Below are 19,923 nucleotides of genomic sequence, written 5' to 3'. Positions count from 1 at the left end.
CCCCTCAAATACTGACAACGTGGCAGTGCCCTAGTCTTCCCTTTAAGCATTTAGAAAAACCACACTATCATCCAAAAAAACTATTTTACATATTGTTTTATATTTATTTAACACCATAACAAGGCTTATAAGATATCCTTCTTTCTAAAAACTTCAACTAAAAATGTTTCTTACTCATCTGCCGAATTCAAATATTCTGTTGATATATTCTCATAGAAATACAAATCCAAGTACACAAGCGAACATATCTTGAATCGAAGATATCTTATTATAAAAGACACATCTTACACCAGGTAACATCTCAGAAAAGATTTTACTTGTACCTATGTATGGGTAAAAATAAGTTGATAGAAGGGCATGTACAAGAAGATAGGATAAAAAGAGTCTTGGCTGGGCACACTGGCTCACACCTGTAATTCCAGAACTTTGGGAGGCCAAGGTGGGTGGATCATTTAAGGATATAAGTTCAAGACCAGACTGGCCAATATGGTGAAACCTTGCCACTACTAAAAATATAAAAATTAGCTGGGCACGGTGGTGGGTGCCTGTAGACCCAGATATTCAGGAGGCTGAGGTAGGAGAATCGCTTGAACCTGGGAGGCAGAGAACATGCCACTGCACTCCAGCCTGGGCATGACAGAGTAGGACTCTGTCTCAAATTCAAAAAAGTCTTTATTTCTAGAGTTTGTTTTTTAAAAAGCTTTATACCAAAAAGATACAGTTAAGGGACTTAATTTGTCAAAATCAAGCCAACAGATTTTTAAAGAGAGATACATAGCTGGAGATCTAGTTCTGTTATCATAGCAAATTAATGGTTTACAAACACCTGTAGACATACCTGGCAGAGCAGTTATGAAATCTCTCTGCAACATAGGTTTAAGATACGAGTTTATGTGCCCATGTTGGTAATGACACATTTGGGATATAAGATGTTCCACAAATTCCACTTGATCTGACTCTGACCACTGCTCAAAGTATTTGACACACAGTTCCTTTTCCTTTTCATAGCTTGCCGAGAGTTTCCGTTGCTTGGGCACAATCATACTGGAAGTGCCATTGGCAAGTTTTGTCTGTAGAAGGGGGTTAAAAGAAATATAAAATGATTAGTATTGAAAATGAGGGAAATACATCTGATTTTCTGGTATGGCATGCTATGTTATGTCTAATGATTGAGCCCACTCTGTTACACTACCAGCAATTACATGGAAAACCACAGAAATAACCTACAAAGTTGACAAATCAGCTATAACACCAGAAGACTTAGCATCCATTTCCAAAAGTTTGCAGAAGACATTCTTATTGTTTGAAGATACACAGATAAAACCCAAAAGCTGAAAGCATGTTATTACTAGCAAGCCAAAGATCTAATTTGTTTTTTATTGTATACAACAGTTGTTAAACATTTATACAACTACTTGCTCACAATTCTTTTTTTTGAGACAAGGTCTCACTCGGTCACCCAGGCTGAAGTAAAGTGGTGAGATCATAGCTCAATGCAGCCTCCAGCTCCTGGGCTCAAGTGATCCTCCCACCTCAGCCTCTAGAGTAGCTAGGACTATATGGGTGCATACTATGATGTCCAGCTAATTTTTAACATTTTTTTTTTTGGTAGAGGTGGAGTCTTCCTTTGTTTCCCAGGCTGGTCTCAATCTGGCTTCAAGCAATTTTCCTGCTTTGGCCTTTCAAAGCGCTGGGATTACAGATGTGAGCCACTGTGTCCAGTCAGCACAACATTCTTTTTTTTTTTTTTTTTTTTTTTTTGAGACAGAGTCTCATTCTATCGCCCAGGTTGGAGTGAAGTAGCGAGATCTTGGCTCACTGCAACCTCCACCTCCCAAGAGAATCAAGCGATTCTCCTGCCTTAGCCTCCTGACTGGCTGGGACTACATGCATGCGCCACCACACCTGGCTACTTTTTTGTGTTTTTAGTAGACATGGGGTTTCACCATGTTACCCAGACTGGTCTTGAACTCCTACCTCAAAGGATCCACCCGCTTTGGACTCCCAAAGTGCTGGGATTACAGACGCGAGTCACTGCACCTGGCCAACAACTTGGCTTTTAATAGTCAAATAAGAAATCCTTCATGGAAAGAGAAACCAATGAATATTCTGAGACTCTGTGGTACCTTTCTGGACATAAAGCTTAAATAACACTCATATGCTCAATCTACCCTTTTCCATGAAATATTCTGTATTTCCCATGAAGTCTTTTTTATTAATTTATTCATTCAATAAGTATTTACTGAGCATCTACAATGTGCCAAACACTGTCCTTGGTACTAGAAATATAGCAATGAACCAAAATGACAGTTTCTAACATCACTAACATATACTCTTAGTGTGAAAGGCACACTAAAAACACAAGCCGCTGTGTGCAGTGGCTCACACCTGTAATCCCAACGTTTTGGGATAGGAACATGCTTGTAATCCCAGCTACTCAGGAGGCTGAGGCTGGTGAATAGCTTGAACCCCGGATACAGAGGTTGCAGTGAGCTGAGATTGCACCACTTCGCTCCAGCCTGGTCAACAGGCTCTGTCCCCCAAAACAAACAAACAAACAAACAAATAAACCACAAGCAAATACTTAGAATAATGTAGGTAATGCTATGAAGAAAAATAAAGGAGGATAAGAGTACAGGAAAAAGTATGTTATTGTGGTAGGCAAAATTCTAAGATGGTTCCCACAATTCTTGGCCCCTGGTCTACACCTATCTTCCCTGAATTATTAGAATAGTAATGTATGTATTGCTGTGATTAAAAGAGGGATCTGAATTAGCTGACCTTAAGGAGATTACTTAGCTGGGGCTGACCTAACGTAATGCTTTAAAAGCAGAGAGTTTGCTCCAATGAATTGCAGAAGAGGAAGGGGGCCAGCTGGCAAGGAATGTGGTCAGTCTGTAGCTGCTTAGAGGAGCCCCCAGCTGACAGCCAGTAAGAAAATAGGGACCTCAGTCCTACAATGGCAAGGAACTGAATTCTACCAACAAGAATGAGCTGAAGGCTGGGCCCGGTTGCTCACATCTACAATCCCAGCACTCTGGGAGGCCAAGGTGGGTAGATCACCTGAGGTCAGGAGTTCAAGATCAGCCTGGCCAACATAGCGAATTCCCCATCTCTACTAAAAATACAAAAAATTAGCTGGGTGTGGTAGTGGGCACCTGTAATCCCAGCTACTCAGAAGGCTGAGGGTGAAGAATCCCTTGAACCCAGGAGGTAGAGGTTGCAGTGGGCTGAGATCGTGCCATTGCACTCCAGCCTGGGCAACAAGAGTGAAACTCCATCTCAAAAAAAAAAGTGGGCTGAGAAGAGGATTTTCCCTCAGAGCTTCCAGGTGAGAACTCAGTCCAGCCCAACACCTTGATTGACTTAAGCCCTGAGATACTCTGAGCAGAGAACCCAGTCACAATGTGCCACACTTCTGACCCTAGCACTATACATAGAACTAATAAATAGGTGATGTTTTAACTTGCTAAGTTTGTGGTGACTTATTATGCAGCAATTAACAAAAACGAACATGATATTTAAGTCTAAGCTGTCACAGATAGTTTCCTTAAAGAGGTGGCATTCTAACTCAGACATGAAGGAAATGAGGGAACTAGATACAGGGAAAAGAATGGTCTAGGCAATGGGAATTTGGAGACCATATGTCCTGGGTGGCAATCTGTCTGGCATGTTCAAATAACAAGAGGGCCTGGTGTGGCTTGAATAGAGTGAGCAAGGAAAAGTAAGGCTGGAGAAGTGGCTGGGGCCAAATTATCCTGGTCGTTCCAGTGGTGGTGGTGGCAAATCTCCAGAGATTGCCCCTCAGCAATTCCAGCCCTTCCTCTACATGAATGCTACTCCTCCTACCAAAAGGTGGAGATTATGTCCTATTCTGTGAATTTAGGCTTTGACTAAGAGAATGGGGAGAAAGTTGCATTCTATTCTGGGACTTCTAAGCCCAGGCAACTTCTGTTGACTCTTTAGATTATTGAGCTACCATGTAAGAAACTCAGGCTAACCTGAGAGACAGGTATGGAGGATGACAAACCATACAGAAGGGCACATGAGCAAACACCCAGAAGCATAATAGTGACACAATCTGACACCATTTAAAAGGACCACTGCTATGTGGTTCTTTCAAATTATATAGGACATAAATAGAATGAGGCCAACTAAGACAATGCTTCAACAGTCCATGGAAGAGAGAACAATCTCTTAGATCACAGTGACAGCTATAGAGGAGGTGAGAAATAACTGGTATTCAGTGGATATTCCAAAGACAGATCCTACTGAATTTGCTGATAGATTGGATATGAGTATGAGAAAAAAGGAGGAGACAAAATCACACTCAAGTCTGAAGCTGGGGGACACTAGGAAAGATTCAGAAATCCATAGAAAAGATTCAGAAATCAGTGTTTTCTGGATAAAGACTAGAAATGCCAATAACAGAGAACAATCAGCAACTTAATAAAATTGTTCCACTTATACATTAAATAAATGAGATATTGCTATAATCATGAGGAGTCATGCTTTGATCAGTGGATATCAGACTGTTAGACTTTTGCTACTCTGAAGAAAGTGGGATTTTCTTTAAAGGATAATCACAAATGGTTACAACTGGGTACTTTTCGTAGTAATTTGATGAATCTTTGGCATACTTACCTAAGACAATCCAAATGTGGCAAGAAGACCCATGTTACCATACAGTTCATCCCTGCTTAGATATACTCAATGTGAAACATGCTGCAAAACTGTACCAAATTTAGATAATTCATTTCAAGGCTCAGGCCTACCTTATTGTCTTTTATTTACTTTTATTTTTAGAAACAGGGTCTTGCTCTGTCACTCAGGCTAGAGTGGTGTGATTGTAGCTCACTGCAGCCCTGAACTCTTGAGGCTTGCCTTATTTTCTAGATGTTAAATCCTACACACAGGCCTCTTTACAGAGTAAAGATACACAGCTGAAAGCGTATTTTCAAGAATGGCATTAGGCCATATTATTTAGACAGAAGGAGCTGACACCTGTAAACAGCAAGTCCTGGTGTGCTGAGATGGATGTTTTCTAGCATAAATGCCATTGTTGCCTATGAAACAGACTAAAAATGATTAATAAGAACCTTGTTGGGCACAGGCCTTGGGGGACTTTAGGGCTGCTTTTTGTGTAGGTTATTTGTATCTCAGAAATGAAAACTCGTGTAATGTGAAGATTTAGAGAACTAACAAACAAGTGAGTTTATAAGCTTGACCAAATGCCATGTCTCATCCCAACAATGAAAACCTCCCACTCTATCATTTTTTATATATTTGTCTTTTAAAAGGCACCCTTTGTCTTTTAAAAGGTGGAAACGGACCTGAGTTGGGTGCTAATGGAGTACTGTTTTCTGGATAAAGACCAGAAATGCCAGTAAGAGAAGAACGATCAGCAACTTAATGAAATTGTTCCACATATACATTAAATAAATGAGATACTGCTATAATCATGAGGAGTCATGCTTTGATCAGTTGCTATAAGACTGTTAGATAAAACTAAGGATTTAAAAAGTTTGGGTATCCTACTGCAGAACCTAAAAAGAAGGCAAGATTGATACTTTCAATGATCAATTCGTAAGTGTGAATCAAACATTTGGTTATTAGACATAAAGTATAAACTGAGATTTCACATATTCATCAACTGTTCTGGGCTATTCTAGCTGGCATATATTTTAGTTACCACCTCTCAAAAAAAAAAAAAGGATTTTTTTGATGAGGCAGAAAGACACATACCTGAGATCCATTATCAAATGGATTACTCTCAACCTCTACTGTTTTAAAAGCTTTGGCCCTGGAGTAAAAGGACCTGGTTTCAAATTCTAGTTCCTCAAATTAGCAGCTGTGTGACATGGAGCAAATAACTTGATCTTCTTGAGTCTAATTGTCTCATCGATAAAATGGGGATAAGAGGTTCTATTTAACTGGATTTTTGTAAGGAACAAATAAAAAAACCTCTCATGAAAAGCATGCTTTCGCTTGTTTTGAGCCTTCCAAGAGGAATAAATGAATTATATTAAAAAAAAAAAAAAAAAAAAAAAGGAAAGCATGCTTAGCACACCACCTAGCATACAGTCAAGTGCTCCACAATTCAACACTCTTAACTAGCCTAATACACTGTTGGACTTGAGCTTTCCCCGTTTTTGAAGTACATTCTTTTTCACTATATATTTTTTCCATTTTAATTTTCATTAAAGTATAACATACATAAAAATGCTTAATCTTAAGTGTACTCAACTAATTTTCACAAGGTGAACATAACCACATAACCAACACCCAGATCAAGAAACAGATCATCACAAGATTCACCAGCCCCCACTGTGTCCCTTTTCAGGTCACTAGCCACCCTGAGAGTACTCCATACAGTTATTTAAAAAAAAAAAAAAAATTTTTTTTTTTTTAAACCATTCACCTATACAACTTGTAGTACCATAAAAACATATAATTCTCAGGAATAAATCTGATAAAATTTGGACCAGGCACGGTGGTTCAAGCCTATAATCCCAGCACTTTGGGAGGCTGAGGTGGGTGGATCATGAGGTCAGGAGATCGAGACCAACCTGTCTAACATGGTGAAACCACATCTCTACTAAAAGTATAAAACATTAGCCAGGCATGGTAGCACATGCCTGTAGTCCCAGCTACTCAGGAAGCTGAGGCAGAAGAATGACTTGAACCCAGGAAGCAGAGGTTACAATGAGCTGAGATCACACATCACTGCATTCCAGCCTGGGTCACAGAGCAAGATTCTGTCTTAAAAACAAAAACAAAAACAAAACAAAACCTGATAAAATTTGTGTAATATTTATAAACTGAAAACTATAAAACATTGCTGAGGGAAATTTTTAAAATACTTAAATAATGAAGTATATACTATAGAAATTGGATTTACTAAGATGTTTATTCTTTCCAAACCGACCTACAGAGTTAGTGTAATATCAAAGTCTCAGCAGGCAAATTAACTCGCTGATTCTAAAATCTGTATAGAAAAACAGAGGACATAAACTTAACTAAAATATTCCTGAATTTTAAAAAAAGGTCGAGTGTGGTGGCTCATGCTTGTAATCCCAGCATTTTGGAAGGCCGAGGTGAGGGGATGACTTGAGGTCAGGAGTTCAAGACCAGCCTGGCCGACACGGCAAAACCCTGCCTCTGCTAAAAATGCAAAAATTAGCCAGGTGTGGTGTGTGTGCCTGTAATACCAGCTACTTTGGAGGCTGAGGCAGGAGAACTGCTTGACCCCAGGAGGTGGAGGTTGCAGTGAGCCGAGATGAGATTGTGCCACTGCACTCCAGCTGGGATGACAGAGTGAAACTGCATCAAAACAATGACAACAACAACAACAACAACAACAACAACAACAAACCTCCACAAAACCCTTTGAAAAAAGATGGAAGACTCAGACTAGTGAATTTCAAGATATGTAATAGTAATCAAGATAGCATGGCTTTGGTGTAACGACAAAAGTGTAGATCAATGGAACGAAATAGCACATTCAGAAACACATACAGCCAACTGACTTTCAAGAAAGATACCAAGATAATTAAGTGGGAGGCTAGGCATGGTGGCTCACACCTGTAATCCCAGCACTCTAGGAGGTCAAGGTAGGCAGATCACCTGAGGTCAGGAGATCCAGACCAGCCTGGCCAACATGGTGAAACACCATCTCTACTAAAAATACAAAAATCAGCTGGATGTTATGGCCCACGCCTGTAATCCTAGTTACTCGGGCAGCTGAGACATAAGAATCGCTTGAAACTGGGAAGTGGAGGTTGTAGTGAGCCTAGATTGTGCTACTGCACTCTAGATTGAGTGACGGAGCGAGACACCTTCCCAAAATAAATAAATAAATAAATAAATAAATAAATTTGAAAAATTAAATTAAATTCAATAAGGAAAGGATAGTCTTTTCAACAACTGGTTGAGTGACAGAGCGAGACACCTTCTCAAAATAAATAAATAAATAAATAAATATTAAAAATAAAATTAAATTCAATAAGGAAAGGATAGCCTTTTCAACAACTAGATATCCATAGAGGAAATGAAGTTTGTTCCTAACTTCTTACCATATACAAAAATTAACTTGATTCTGTATTTATATGTAGAAGCTAAAAGTATAAAACTTCTAAAAGAAAACACAGGAGAAAACTTTGATGTTCTTGGAATAGGCAAACATCATAAAAGGAAGAAAAAGTCAGTAAATTGGTGTGTGGCAATGTTCAACACCTGATTTCCAAAAGAAACAATTAATAAAAATGACAAATCACAAAATGAAGAAAACATTCACAATAAACGTATTTCACAAAGGACTTGTATCCAGAATCTATTAAAAACTCTTAGAACTCAATAATAATTTTTTTAAAAAACTTTTTTTTAATAGGCAAAAGATTTGAACAGATACTTCACGAAAAAGATCCACGGATGGCCAATAAGCATATGAAAAGATGTTCAACATCGTTAGTCATTAGGGAAATGAAAATTAAAATATCAAGACATTACGACACACTTACTAGAATGGCTAAAATTTAAAAGACTGACAATACTCAGTGTGGGCAAGAACAAGGAACCACTGGGTCTCTCATACATTGTTGGCAGTTACGTTTAATGGTACAACCAGTTTGGAAAACAGGTTGACAGTTTTTTTGTAAAGTTAAACATATACTTAACAAACGACCCAGCGATTTCACTTTAGGTATTTACCACCTTAAAATGAAACACAGTTCAACACAAAGACTAGTGCATTAATGTTTTTTGCTTCAATATTAATAAAAATTCAAAACAGTAATAATCCAAATGACCATCAAGAGATAAACTGGTAAACAAATTGTGATGTTTCTGTAGAACGGAATAGTACTCAGCAATAAAAAGAATAAATTACAGACACACAAAATGATAAGGATGAATCCCAAAAACATGCTTAATCAAAGAAGCCAGGTATAAATGAGTCCCTTATGACTCTACTTGTATGAAACTTTAGGAACAGTAACTCTAATTGTTAGAAAAATATATCAGTGGTTGCCTGGGGCTGCACGTAGGGATGGGACTGATTGGGGAAGGGTACAAGGGCGTTTTTGGGGCAATGAAAATGTTCCCTAACTTGGTTGTTAAGCAAGTTGTCAAAATTTATTGAACTATATACTCAAAATGGGTATATTTTATTGTATATAAATTATATTTTAATAAAGTTGATTTTTAAAAAACTTCTGGCTGGGCATGGTGGCTCACACATGCAATCTCAGCACTTTGGGAGGCCGAGGCAGGTGGATCATGAGGCCAAGAGATCAAGACCATCCTGGCCAACATGGTGAAACCCCGTATCTACTGAAAATACAAAAATTAGCTGAGTGTGGTGGCATGCACCTGTAGTTCCAGCTACTTGGGAGGCTGAGACAGGAGAATCGCTTGAACTCAGGAGGCGGAGGTTGCAGTGAGCTGAGATCATGCCACTGCACTGCAGCCTGGTGACAGAGCAAGACTCCATCCCCACAAAAATTAAATAATTAATTAATTAACTGGGCGTGGTGGCGCGGTGTCTATAATCCCAGCTACTCTGAAGGCTGAGGCAGGAGAATAGCCTGAACCAGGGAGTTGGAGACTGCAGTGAGCTGAGATTGCACCACTGCACTCCAGCCTGGTGACAGAGCAAGACTCTGTCTCAAAAATAAAAAACTTGTAAGGGTAGAGTATTCTTACAGATAAATCCACTGTAATATGAATTTTATTTGTAACTAAGCTATTATGTATGTAGAGAAATCCAGAGATAAAGGTCTTTGTTGTCAAGCCCCTTTCTTCTACCATTCTCCAATACCAATTTTTCTACAATTATCTAAAGTAAATGCAGAAGAATTCCAATTTGAGAACACAAATTGTGTGAGGACACAGTGAAAAAGTTCAATGACTAAAAAAATCAAAAGGTTGTATATTAGAGTGTATAGGAGATAGAATAATAGTTACTGGATGCAGTAGAATTGATTTTGCTTTCCCAACAAAAGCCTGATGACTCAACCACTACTGTTCAAGTGTCTTGGAAAGCTGACAAACAGCCTCAGCTTAATGGTAAGTTTCTGCCATCCCTGCACATCTCCCTCTTCTGTTTTTCTGTTTATAGCGAACAGCTGTCTCCAAAAGAAAAGAAAAGAAAGAGACAGAAAGAAGCTGTCAGGTGACAAGCACACAAAACAAAAGGAGTTAAGTATTTCTAGAACTGTCCTTTAGCTTAGTTCTCAAAGGCTAGGGGCATTTCCCCTCTAAAAACATATTGCATGTACCACTTTCAAAATTACCATGAATTTCTCTGAAGCTGTAGCCTGGGCCAGGAGGGAAAAATACAGTTGATGGTTTGACCATCAACTATCATTGTAACACTAAGTATGTTGACTTTACTAACTGTATTATATATAAGTTGGGAGATACATAGTGGACTGACAGAACTTCATGGTGAAATAACAAATATTTCTAGTTTGCATGCAAAACTCGCTTTTACCAAAAAGGAGGGTGTGTAAGTAGAGAAAGATGTTCCAGACACAAGACACTCTTAAGAATTAGGGTTGCAAGGGCTAGATGAAGAAAGTATTTATGACAAGAGAGATGACAAAATGATAAAAGATATCATTTTATCTTTTATCATTTTAGATAAAAGATATCTAAGGAATCCATTTGGCTTAGAGAAGGGCTTTAAGGAAAGGCTCTGGCATTGAAAACTATGGTGGGGAAGGGGGATATAATGATTAAATACTGATTTAATTTAAGAATAAAATAGGCAAGGGTTTTGCAGGGGGGATAAGGCTGCAGCCTAGGAGGGACAGGACAAGAATTCTGACTAAAGCTGGAACTTTAGTGGTACCAATCAACCAACAACAGTTTATTGTGTAACTACTCTATGCCAGGCACTTCACCAGGTGACAGGGAAACTGCTGTGAACAGGCATACAAAGAATCTTTGCCTTCTCTCAGGAGGAGAAGAGAAAGATCATATACAAGTATGTTAATTTCAGAAACCAGTAATGATTGTAAAGGAAACAAAGAAAGATAAATTAAGGAGTAAAGGGCCTGTAATCCCAGCACTTTGGGAGGTTGAGGTGTGTGGATCACTTGAGGTCAAGAGTTCAAGATCCGCCTGACCAGGCCAACATAGCAAAACCCTGTCTCTATAAAAATACAAAAATTAGCTGGGTGTGATGGCATGTGAACCGTTGCTTGAATCCAGGAGGCAGGGGTTGCAGTGAGCCAAGATCGCCCACTGCACTCCAGCTTGGGCAACAGAGTGAGACTGTCTCAAAAAAAAAAAAAAAAAAAAAAAAAAATTAGCTGGGCATGGTGGTGTGCACATGTGGTCCCCGCTACTTGGGAGGCTGAGGCATGAGAACTGAATGCCTGGGCAACAGCACGAGATCACGTCTTAAAAAAAAAAAAAAAAAAAAAAAAAAAAAAAAAGTAAAGACTGCAGCCTACTTTAACTGGAGTGGTCAACAAATGCCACTGAAGGAGGTGACACCTGAGCTGAGATTTGAATGACACGTCAGTCTTGTAAAGATCTTGGGGAAGATCCTTCCAGTCAGAAGGAAGAGCAACTGCAATGGCATGTTCAAGTGAAAGACAGAAGGCCAGTATGCAGTATGGCTAGGCAGAATGTATAAGAAAATAGTGGGAATTAAGATGGCTCGGGGTCAGATCATATAAGGCCTTCTGGGCCACCCTACAGAGTTTAGATTTCATCTGAAGGGTAAAGGAGAGCCCCTGGAGGTTTTGAAATAGTCACGTATGGCATCATCTGATTTGTGCCTTAGAAATGTAATACTAGCTGCCACACAGAGAATGGACTGGGGCTGGGCTGGGAAGGTGGGGAGGGGATAATAAGAGCAAGCTGCAAAAGGAGAGGAAGAAAGATCAATTAGAAAGCTGATAAAGTAATCCAGGCAAAATGTGATTACTGCTAGGAGATTAGGCAGTGTTTAAAACACATGTATTTTAACTCTCACAACAGAGGAAGGAGGAGGAGGAGAAAGGTGCTGTTGAGAATTATAAGTCTAGGTCATAATATACATTTATTTTAGTATAATAATTTACTACCTCATTAAAGCTGATCCTTTAGGTAGTTAGTCTGGTACATTAATCTGGATAAGATTAATGTGTTCTTGCTCCTGTGGCCAGGAGAAACGAGGCAAAACTTACAAGGATTTTGAGGGAGAAAGGAAGAGTTGTTTTTTTTTTAGGTGGAGTTTCGCTCTCATTGCCCAGGCTGGAGTGCAATGGACCGATTTCAGCTCACCGCAACCTCCACCTACCAGGTTCAAGCAATTGTCCTGCCTCAGCCTCCTGAGTAGCTGGGATTACAGGCATGCACCACCATGCCCAGCTAATTTTGTATTTTTAGTAGAGAGAGGATTTCTTCATGTTGATCAGGCTGGTCTTGAACTCTCAACCTCAGGTGATCCACCAGCCTCAGCTTCCCAAAGTGCTGGGATTACAGGCGTAAGTCACCACGCCTAGCTGAGGAAGAGATTTTTTAAAAAGTCTATGTTATACTCTCTATAGGCTGTTGTCAGGCTTTAGTTAAATAAACATCCTAAAACGATGACTTTAAAAATCTTTTCCAATTATTATTTTCCTTTGATTTATTTATAAAAGCATCCTTTTTTTTTTTTTTTTTTTGAGATGGAGTCTTGTCCTGTTGCTAAGGATGGAGTGCAGTGGTGTGATCTCTGCTCACCACAACCTCTGCCTCCTGGGTTCAAGCCATTCTCCTCTCAGTCTCTAAAGTAGCTGGGATTACAGGTGCGAGCCACCACGCCTAATTTTTTGTTTCTTTAGTAGAGACAGGGTTTTACCATGTTAGCCAGGCTGGTCTTGAACTTCTGACCTTGTGATCTAACTGCCTTGGCCTCCCAAAGTGCTGGGATTATAGGCGTGAGCCACTGTGCCCATCTTTTAAAAAAAAAAGAAAAAAAGTCAGCCAGGTATGGTGGCTTATGCCTGCAATCCCAGAACTTTGGGAAGTCAGGGCAGAAGGATCATCTGAACCCAGGAGTTTGAGATCAGCTTTGGTAGCAGAGTGAGACCCTATATCTATTTTAAAAAATAAGAAATTAGCTGTGTATAGTGGTACACACCAGCAGTGTTAGTTACTCGGGAGGCTGAGGCGGGAGGATTACTTGAGCCTGGGAGGCTGAGCCTGCAGTGAGCCATGGTCATGCTGCTACACTTCAGCCTGAACAGCAGAGTGAGATCTTGTCTCAAAAAAAAAAAAAAAAAAAAAAAAAAAAAAAAAAAAAAAAAAAAAAAAAAAAAAAAAAGAGTCCACATTGCCATTGCCATAGTTAAATTGAGTGAAAATAGGATTGTCTACATTTTGATTAGAATAGAAAAAGATAAGTAAGCACACCTAGTGATGAAGATGGTGATAGCAGGGAGACCTAGATTCCTAAAGAGCTAGAGTAGGGGAGAAAAAAAAAAAAAAAAAAAGGAACCCAGAAGGGATAGAGCCCACTGGCACCTGAGCATCCTCTTGTAAGCGGATTTCAAGATAAATTGAAAGAATTTAGCCATAAATTGAACATGCAGAAAAAAGGAATGAATGCTCAAAAGTGGGACAACTTTTAACATTCTACTTTAGTTCTTAAACTCTATAACTCTCAGTGATCAAAGGAGTAGTCCATTACATTTTTTGCAGGAGGTGGGGAGTGGGAGTACAAATGAAAAGAAAATGGTACATACAGAATGGGGCACACATTTCAACAGACGCAAACATCATATTTCTCAGTGGGATTATTGTATTAATATTTTAACAGCCTCTAGTAAATATGATTACATATTAGGTGAACTCATAAACATGTCAGATCTGATTAGTGAACATGGAAGACAGGAAGGGGCAGATTTGTCAGCAAAGGGAAAAGTTCACATTATGAATCTGAATGATTTCTAATAACCAACAAGAAAAAGCTTGCAAGTCATTTCAATTCTTTTAAATAAAACCTAGTAGGAAATGAACTGACATTGTCCCAGTATATATGATTATTTAATAATTGGATACTTGCCAATCATTTTTTCTATTTACGAAATAGGAAAAGCCATTATAAAATTCATCAAAATCAGAACAAAGCCTTCTTTCATTATTTTCTAATTTTTAACACGGTTAAAGGGACAGGATAGTCACTTAACATTTTTAGGTTTTAAAACTGAGACTCTTGCTTCTTTATTGGCCCCCTCCTCCAACTTCATAGCTTCCAGGGTGATAGATTCTTTTGTTCTAAACCAAGAAACTCACAGCAGTTTAATTTACTGCTGCATTATTATAGTTACTAACTACACACACCTCCAAGGCTGGTAAACCCACTGATGTAGACAGTGCCACCTTAAAAGGATTTTTGGATGGGTTCTAGCGGTGGGGGAAAAAAAAAGGACATAATGTTTAATTATAAGAAATGATTGAAATAGGCACAGACATACCCCGGGTGCCTCTGCACTGCAGCAAGCTCTAAACTTGTTATCGTTAATGGTTTAAATTTCACTGTGCTAATCATTTCAGGACACAAGCCTTTCTTGATAATCTAATGAATTATTCCAACATCCTTCAGCAAAAAAAAAATCTTCCATGACAGCACTAATTACAAGACGTTTTCCCAGTGCTTATGTAAAATATGACAGAGCAGTAGCTTAGGGAATTGCAGAAAACTGCTTCTAATTTCCACTGAGAAACTGACAAACACCTCTCTTTCATCTCTCCCAGCTCTCAAGTAAGATTTAACTTTCTCATTTAGTTAATTACCGAGTGAGGATCATCATTTCCCCGGATCGGAGCGGCACAGAGCCTTTATCGTGTTAACTTGTGAACTTGATCGATGGCTGCTGCTAAAACTTAATAACTTCACCCCCTGGCAAATTGTAAGATAAATATAATAGGAGAAACTCTGACAGTAAAAACCTGCCAGAAATGAGCACTGTGTTTATGTTTCTTTGCAGGCAGCAAAAAATCAACCAACAGCTTATTACTGGTTGCGTGTTACTTATATTTAAAAGACTCCAGGCAGTTAACTTTCTACGTACTGTTAAAACTTTGCTCACAAGATGGGAAAAAATGGGAAAAAAAAGCACCAGTGATATAGACTTAAGGAAGTGAGAGAAAAAAAGAACAGGGAGAAGGACAATGCAAGGGAGCAAATACATTGTATAAAATCTTTTAAAATGTCATGTTTATCGTATTAAATGTTCAATAAGCATAGATAGGCATAAGCTTCTTCAAAAATAATTCTGGATTCCTAAGACATGGTATGAACTATATCTAGTAGCAAAGCCAGAGAATTCTACTCATTCAAATTTTTTCAGAGACCATGAGTCCATGCCTGAAGAATTCAATTAACTGCAGAATTCCTAGATCTCTTTTCAAAAACCCCTGCAGCCAGAAACCATTTGCTAACTACATCATTTAACCCTTTGTGAAACAATGAGTACACTATAGCCAGGAAATAAGTAAACTTCAGTTGTGTAGAGCACTTCATCTGGTCTTGCCATTCACCTTCCATACCTAGGCTTAGTCAACTGAGACTGTAATAGTCTGCTGAAAGATTTCCTTTCAGTCAATTTTGAATCTGAGCTTGGAATTTTAACATTTAACTATGGCAGAGTTGGCATCTTGGCTTGGTACAGCATGATTGCTGTGCTTTTTATAATCAACACTACCAAGGACAACAAACAAGGTGTATAACAACAGCCGAACAGGTGCTCATTGATACCTGTCCTCCCCACCCCCAAGACTGATAAACAGAGCGGAAAACAAATCTGTATATAAATTGCCAAGTCTATCGGACTGAACACTCTCCTAATATTGAAACATTATAGAAACAAAACATGAACTAAATTTTGGGAGGACAGAGAAAGGCAGGAAAGGTCTTATAGGACTTAGGGTTGAAGCCTAACTGGTGAACTGTATTTAACATCCACCGTGTGCTATAATAGTGCCAATGTACTGAAGGCTTCATGCTTCAGTCCAAAGGGCCAACGTTTTGAAAGGTAAAAATAATTTGGAAAACTGAACCTCAAAATAGCAAATCAAATTCATCTTCAAAAAGAATCAAATCTGAGTCATTTTGTTTTCATTTTCATTAAATAAAGATCTATGGAGGGGTCAAGCAAAGAATGTCTAATTCATTTTCTAAAAATAGCATTTATAGTACACATTTTAGTAAATATGAAAAATTCAAAGAACACAAAAACATATAAATTGTCCATGATTTCAACTATCTACAAAGAGATAATGTTCATATGTTGGTGGGTATATACCTTTCTGGTTTTTATTTAAAAATCTGTTACTAAAAAAAAATTTATTAGTCAAGGGCCTAATGATGGCTAATAGGCATGATGGCTCAGGCCTGTAATCCCAGCACGTTGGGAGGCCAAGGCAGGCAGAACACTTAAGGTCAGGAGTTTGAGACCAGCCTAGCCAACATGGTGAAACTCTATCTCTAATAAAAATCCAAAAAAACAAAAAAAAATTACTTGGTTGTGGTAATGTGTGCCTGTAATCCAGCTACTTGGGAGTCTGAGGCAGGAGGATTGCAACCGGGAGGCAGAGGTTGCAGTGAGCTGACATCACACCACTGCACTCTAGCCTGGGTGACAGAGCGAGACTTTGTCTCAAACAATAAATAAATAAATAGTCAAATATTTGATGGATGTCAGGGAGGGGAGAGTGTATCTGTGCCATCTAAAGAATTCTTTGTTCATAATAGCAAATTGATCAGAGCAGGCAAAATTAATCTTTGCTGAACACCTTAGAGAAGTCATGATATGATCCTGGAGGAGACAGAATTATAGGTTATTACAATGGGGGAACAGAAAGGAGGAGAGGAAAGAGGAGAAACGAAGGAGAGCCAAAGGGAGAGACAGAAGTGAGGAGAGGAAGAAAAGGGAAGGGGAAGAGAGGAAAGGAAGGAGGAGATGAAGGGCTAAGGCTAGATAATAAGGTAGGAGAGGAAGAGGAATGACAAAAGTGACTAAGGATTGGGGAAAGGACAGTGAAGACTAGGCAGTGGGGTAGGTGAAAGATGGGAAAAGGATGAAGGAAGAGGGATAATCAGGGCTAGGGACAGGAGAGATAATGAGCTGGGGAAGAGATGGAGGGAGATGGCCATAGGAGAGATGAAGTGAGAAATAGGTGGGAAGGGAGAGAATGAATAGAACCAAATGCAAAAGGGACCTAGGATTATCAAGCTCACTTGCTCTAAGAGGAACAATATGTTTGTTGGACAAATATCCTCTCCCACACAATAAACATCAGGAGGGAGAGGAGAGGAAAAACCATTTTTTAAAACCACTACTTAATGTTTCGGGCAGAGTAATAAAGTTTAATTGTCTGGAATCTGGTTATTCTTTCTGTATAACTTCCTCAGGTGGAGGTTGCTCACCTAGATGTTAAATAATGTTAAGATTACCAAAACAAAATTTCTGTGATGCTGGAAGTTGAAATGAGAGTCTTCTGCCCAACTTCCCCCTAACACCCTCCTCCCTTTAGTTAGCATTAGAAAATTAAGTTCTAACATAAGCAGGGAATACATCAGTTGTCAAAGGAAAACACAGAGGCACATGTAAAACAGTTAAAAAGGGCATGGGAAAAATACAGTCAAGTTTAAATAAAGAAGGAAAAAACTACCCTGTTCCTCTTTGTGCTCTAATCCTTTGGTTTCTGTGTTCTAGAAAAAGGCCTCAACAACTTGGTACAAGTTGCTCCTGAAAAAAAAGTCTTTGAGAAGTTTTATCTAAAACCAGGATTAGGAAAGAACAGTTTTTTGGACAGGATCTCAAGAAGCCAACTCAGCTTTCTAGAAGAAATTCAACTCTCTCCAAATGCTTGTTAATGCATGTTAAATGCAGCAAGAAATAATCCTACGAGGCAGCAGCACAAGCCTCTCTTAGCTGCAGTGAATGAAGTAAATGACTTGTAATTTCTGGAAGTCTTGGTTATATTCAGGTAAAACTTTAATAACCCTGGGAACATCAAGGGACTAAAGACATTTCTCTCTGGAATTCTTCGGTAATTGTTTTCTTAATTCATCCAGGAAAAGCTTAGTTTAGATGCAGCATCTGTTTTTTCAACAGAGGTGATCAACGTAACTTGCTCAGATTCACACAAGTAAAAAAGTTTAGATTTCAAAATGCAGTTGTTATATAAACCGAACAGTTTTTCTAAAATGAAATTCTGATCCCCTTCCTCTTTTTAGTGACAATGAAGCTCCAAGTCAATGACTATGACTAAATGTAGAAGACCAGGACTGCATTGCATAGATGGATAAATGCAATTCTATAACCAAAAGAGGTTTACATGTGCACTGAGACCAAAAGTGCCACACTGAAGGCAGCTTAAATGTCTTTCTGAAGAAGTTTATGTTTATGTAATAGAACATCACAACAAAAACCATCGTAATTTGGCACTGATTCTATCCCAGCTCTACTATTTACTTGGAGTGTGATCTTGGGTAAATTAATGAGCTGCTCTGGGCTTCAAATCCCTCATTCATAAAATGATGATCGTTATAATACTTACCTGGAATGGCTAATGTTAAGATTAAAATAATACATATACAGGCATTTTCAGAAGAGTACCTGGCACATAGTAAGGGCATAAATTGTCATGAGTTTTAACTAGAAAGGATTGTAATCTACACAGTTACGTATCATAACTAGCTTAATGCTACACTGTATTTAAATACACTCTTCTTTGCTTTTACAGTAATTTTATGTCCAGAAACTTTCACTTTAAAAGAGACTGTCACATAAGTTTTCAGTATCTGTATAACAGCAGCTCAAAAATATTTGATAAACTGAATTGTTAATCTAAACGAATGAGGAGGTGGGTATTGTTTTTTGTGAGTACAATGATAAAATGTCTTATGGTGTAAACATTTGGAGTTCCCTTCTCTCACCAAGAAGGAATGAAGGAAATAAATATATCACTATATTGATGCTTTGTCCACAGGCACTCCAATTTGGCAATCTAATCCATTTTCTCAGATTCATATGCAAAAATTTAAGAACCAAAATAAAACTAAACGTTCAAAAGGAATGATGACTAACAGCAGTTTAATGTTTTGTGAAACTTAATAATTGAAGAAGATAGAAAATAGCAAAAGGAAGCCCTCAAAAATCTTCTACAATATGGAATAAAAGACATTTGCACATTGATTTTTTTTTCCTTTTCAATCTTTCAGAGCTATTGCTACAGTGTATTCCCATAACAACCAACTTTAGTGATGGAAGAACAGTAAGGAAATTATCAGAATGGTAACAAGACTCTCAGTGCATAACTCTAATTTTTAAAATCCACTTTAACAATTTCTACCAAAGAGCTAACATCCTGTAGGGCACAGAGTACATTTTACTTCCTTCTGATTTGCAGCAATTGTTTTAGAATCAGCAAAGACAGAGCCAGGGCAGAAACCAGACTAAAATTCTGGCTGTTGTCAGTATCCTCTCCTTTCTCTCAGAAACTAGCAGAAAGATTCTACTACCCTGTAACTTTGGAGGTTATTTATATGTCCCCTACATGGGCACCATTTTTAATGGGGTTTCATAGACCATAGATTACAGAGTTTTGTTTTTTCTGAGAAAAGACACAAAATTTTGAGGGTCACCAAAAATGGTTTGTCTGTTTAACCCAGAATAAGAATGGGACAAACTCCTACCAGGGGTTTTGTGTAGGTGTTTTCTGTGAAGAGAGGTTGTAATAAGAAAATGAAAATCAGGGAGTCATCTCCATAAAATTTATGCACTTGATTTAAAAACAGAACTTGTGGGCTGGGCGTGGTGGCTCACACCTGTAATCCTAGCACTTCGGGAGGCCGAGGCAAGTGGATCACAAGGCCAGGAGTTCAAGACCAGACTGGCCAACATGGTGAAACCCCGTCTCTACTAAAAAATACAAAAA

The 19,923-nt window shown here is 38.6% G+C and overlaps 1 protein-coding gene across 6 annotated transcripts in view; it reads right to left on the bottom strand.

Moving 5' to 3' along the window:
* The window catches only part of BTRC (beta-transducin repeat containing E3 ubiquitin protein ligase), a 198,185-nt gene that overhangs the window by 34,743 nt on the left and 143,519 nt on the right, over positions 1-19,923 (bottom strand). For all 6 annotated transcript variants that reach the window (XM_074382768.1, XM_074382770.1, XM_039465153.2 and 3 more), the window contains one exon: positions 839-1,070. In XM_074382768.1, coding sequence (XP_074238869.1) covers positions 839-1,070 — 232 coding nt within the window. The remainder of the gene's footprint in view (positions 1-838; positions 1,071-19,923) is intronic.

The sequence above is a fragment of the Saimiri boliviensis genome, chromosome 12 (assembly GCF_048565385.1).
Source record: "Saimiri boliviensis isolate mSaiBol1 chromosome 12, mSaiBol1.pri, whole genome shotgun sequence".
In the NCBI taxonomy this organism is placed as follows: domain Eukaryota; kingdom Metazoa; phylum Chordata; class Mammalia; order Primates; family Cebidae; genus Saimiri; species Saimiri boliviensis.
The sequence above is the reverse complement of the archived record's forward strand: the minus strand, read 5'-3'. Positions and strand labels throughout refer to the sequence as shown.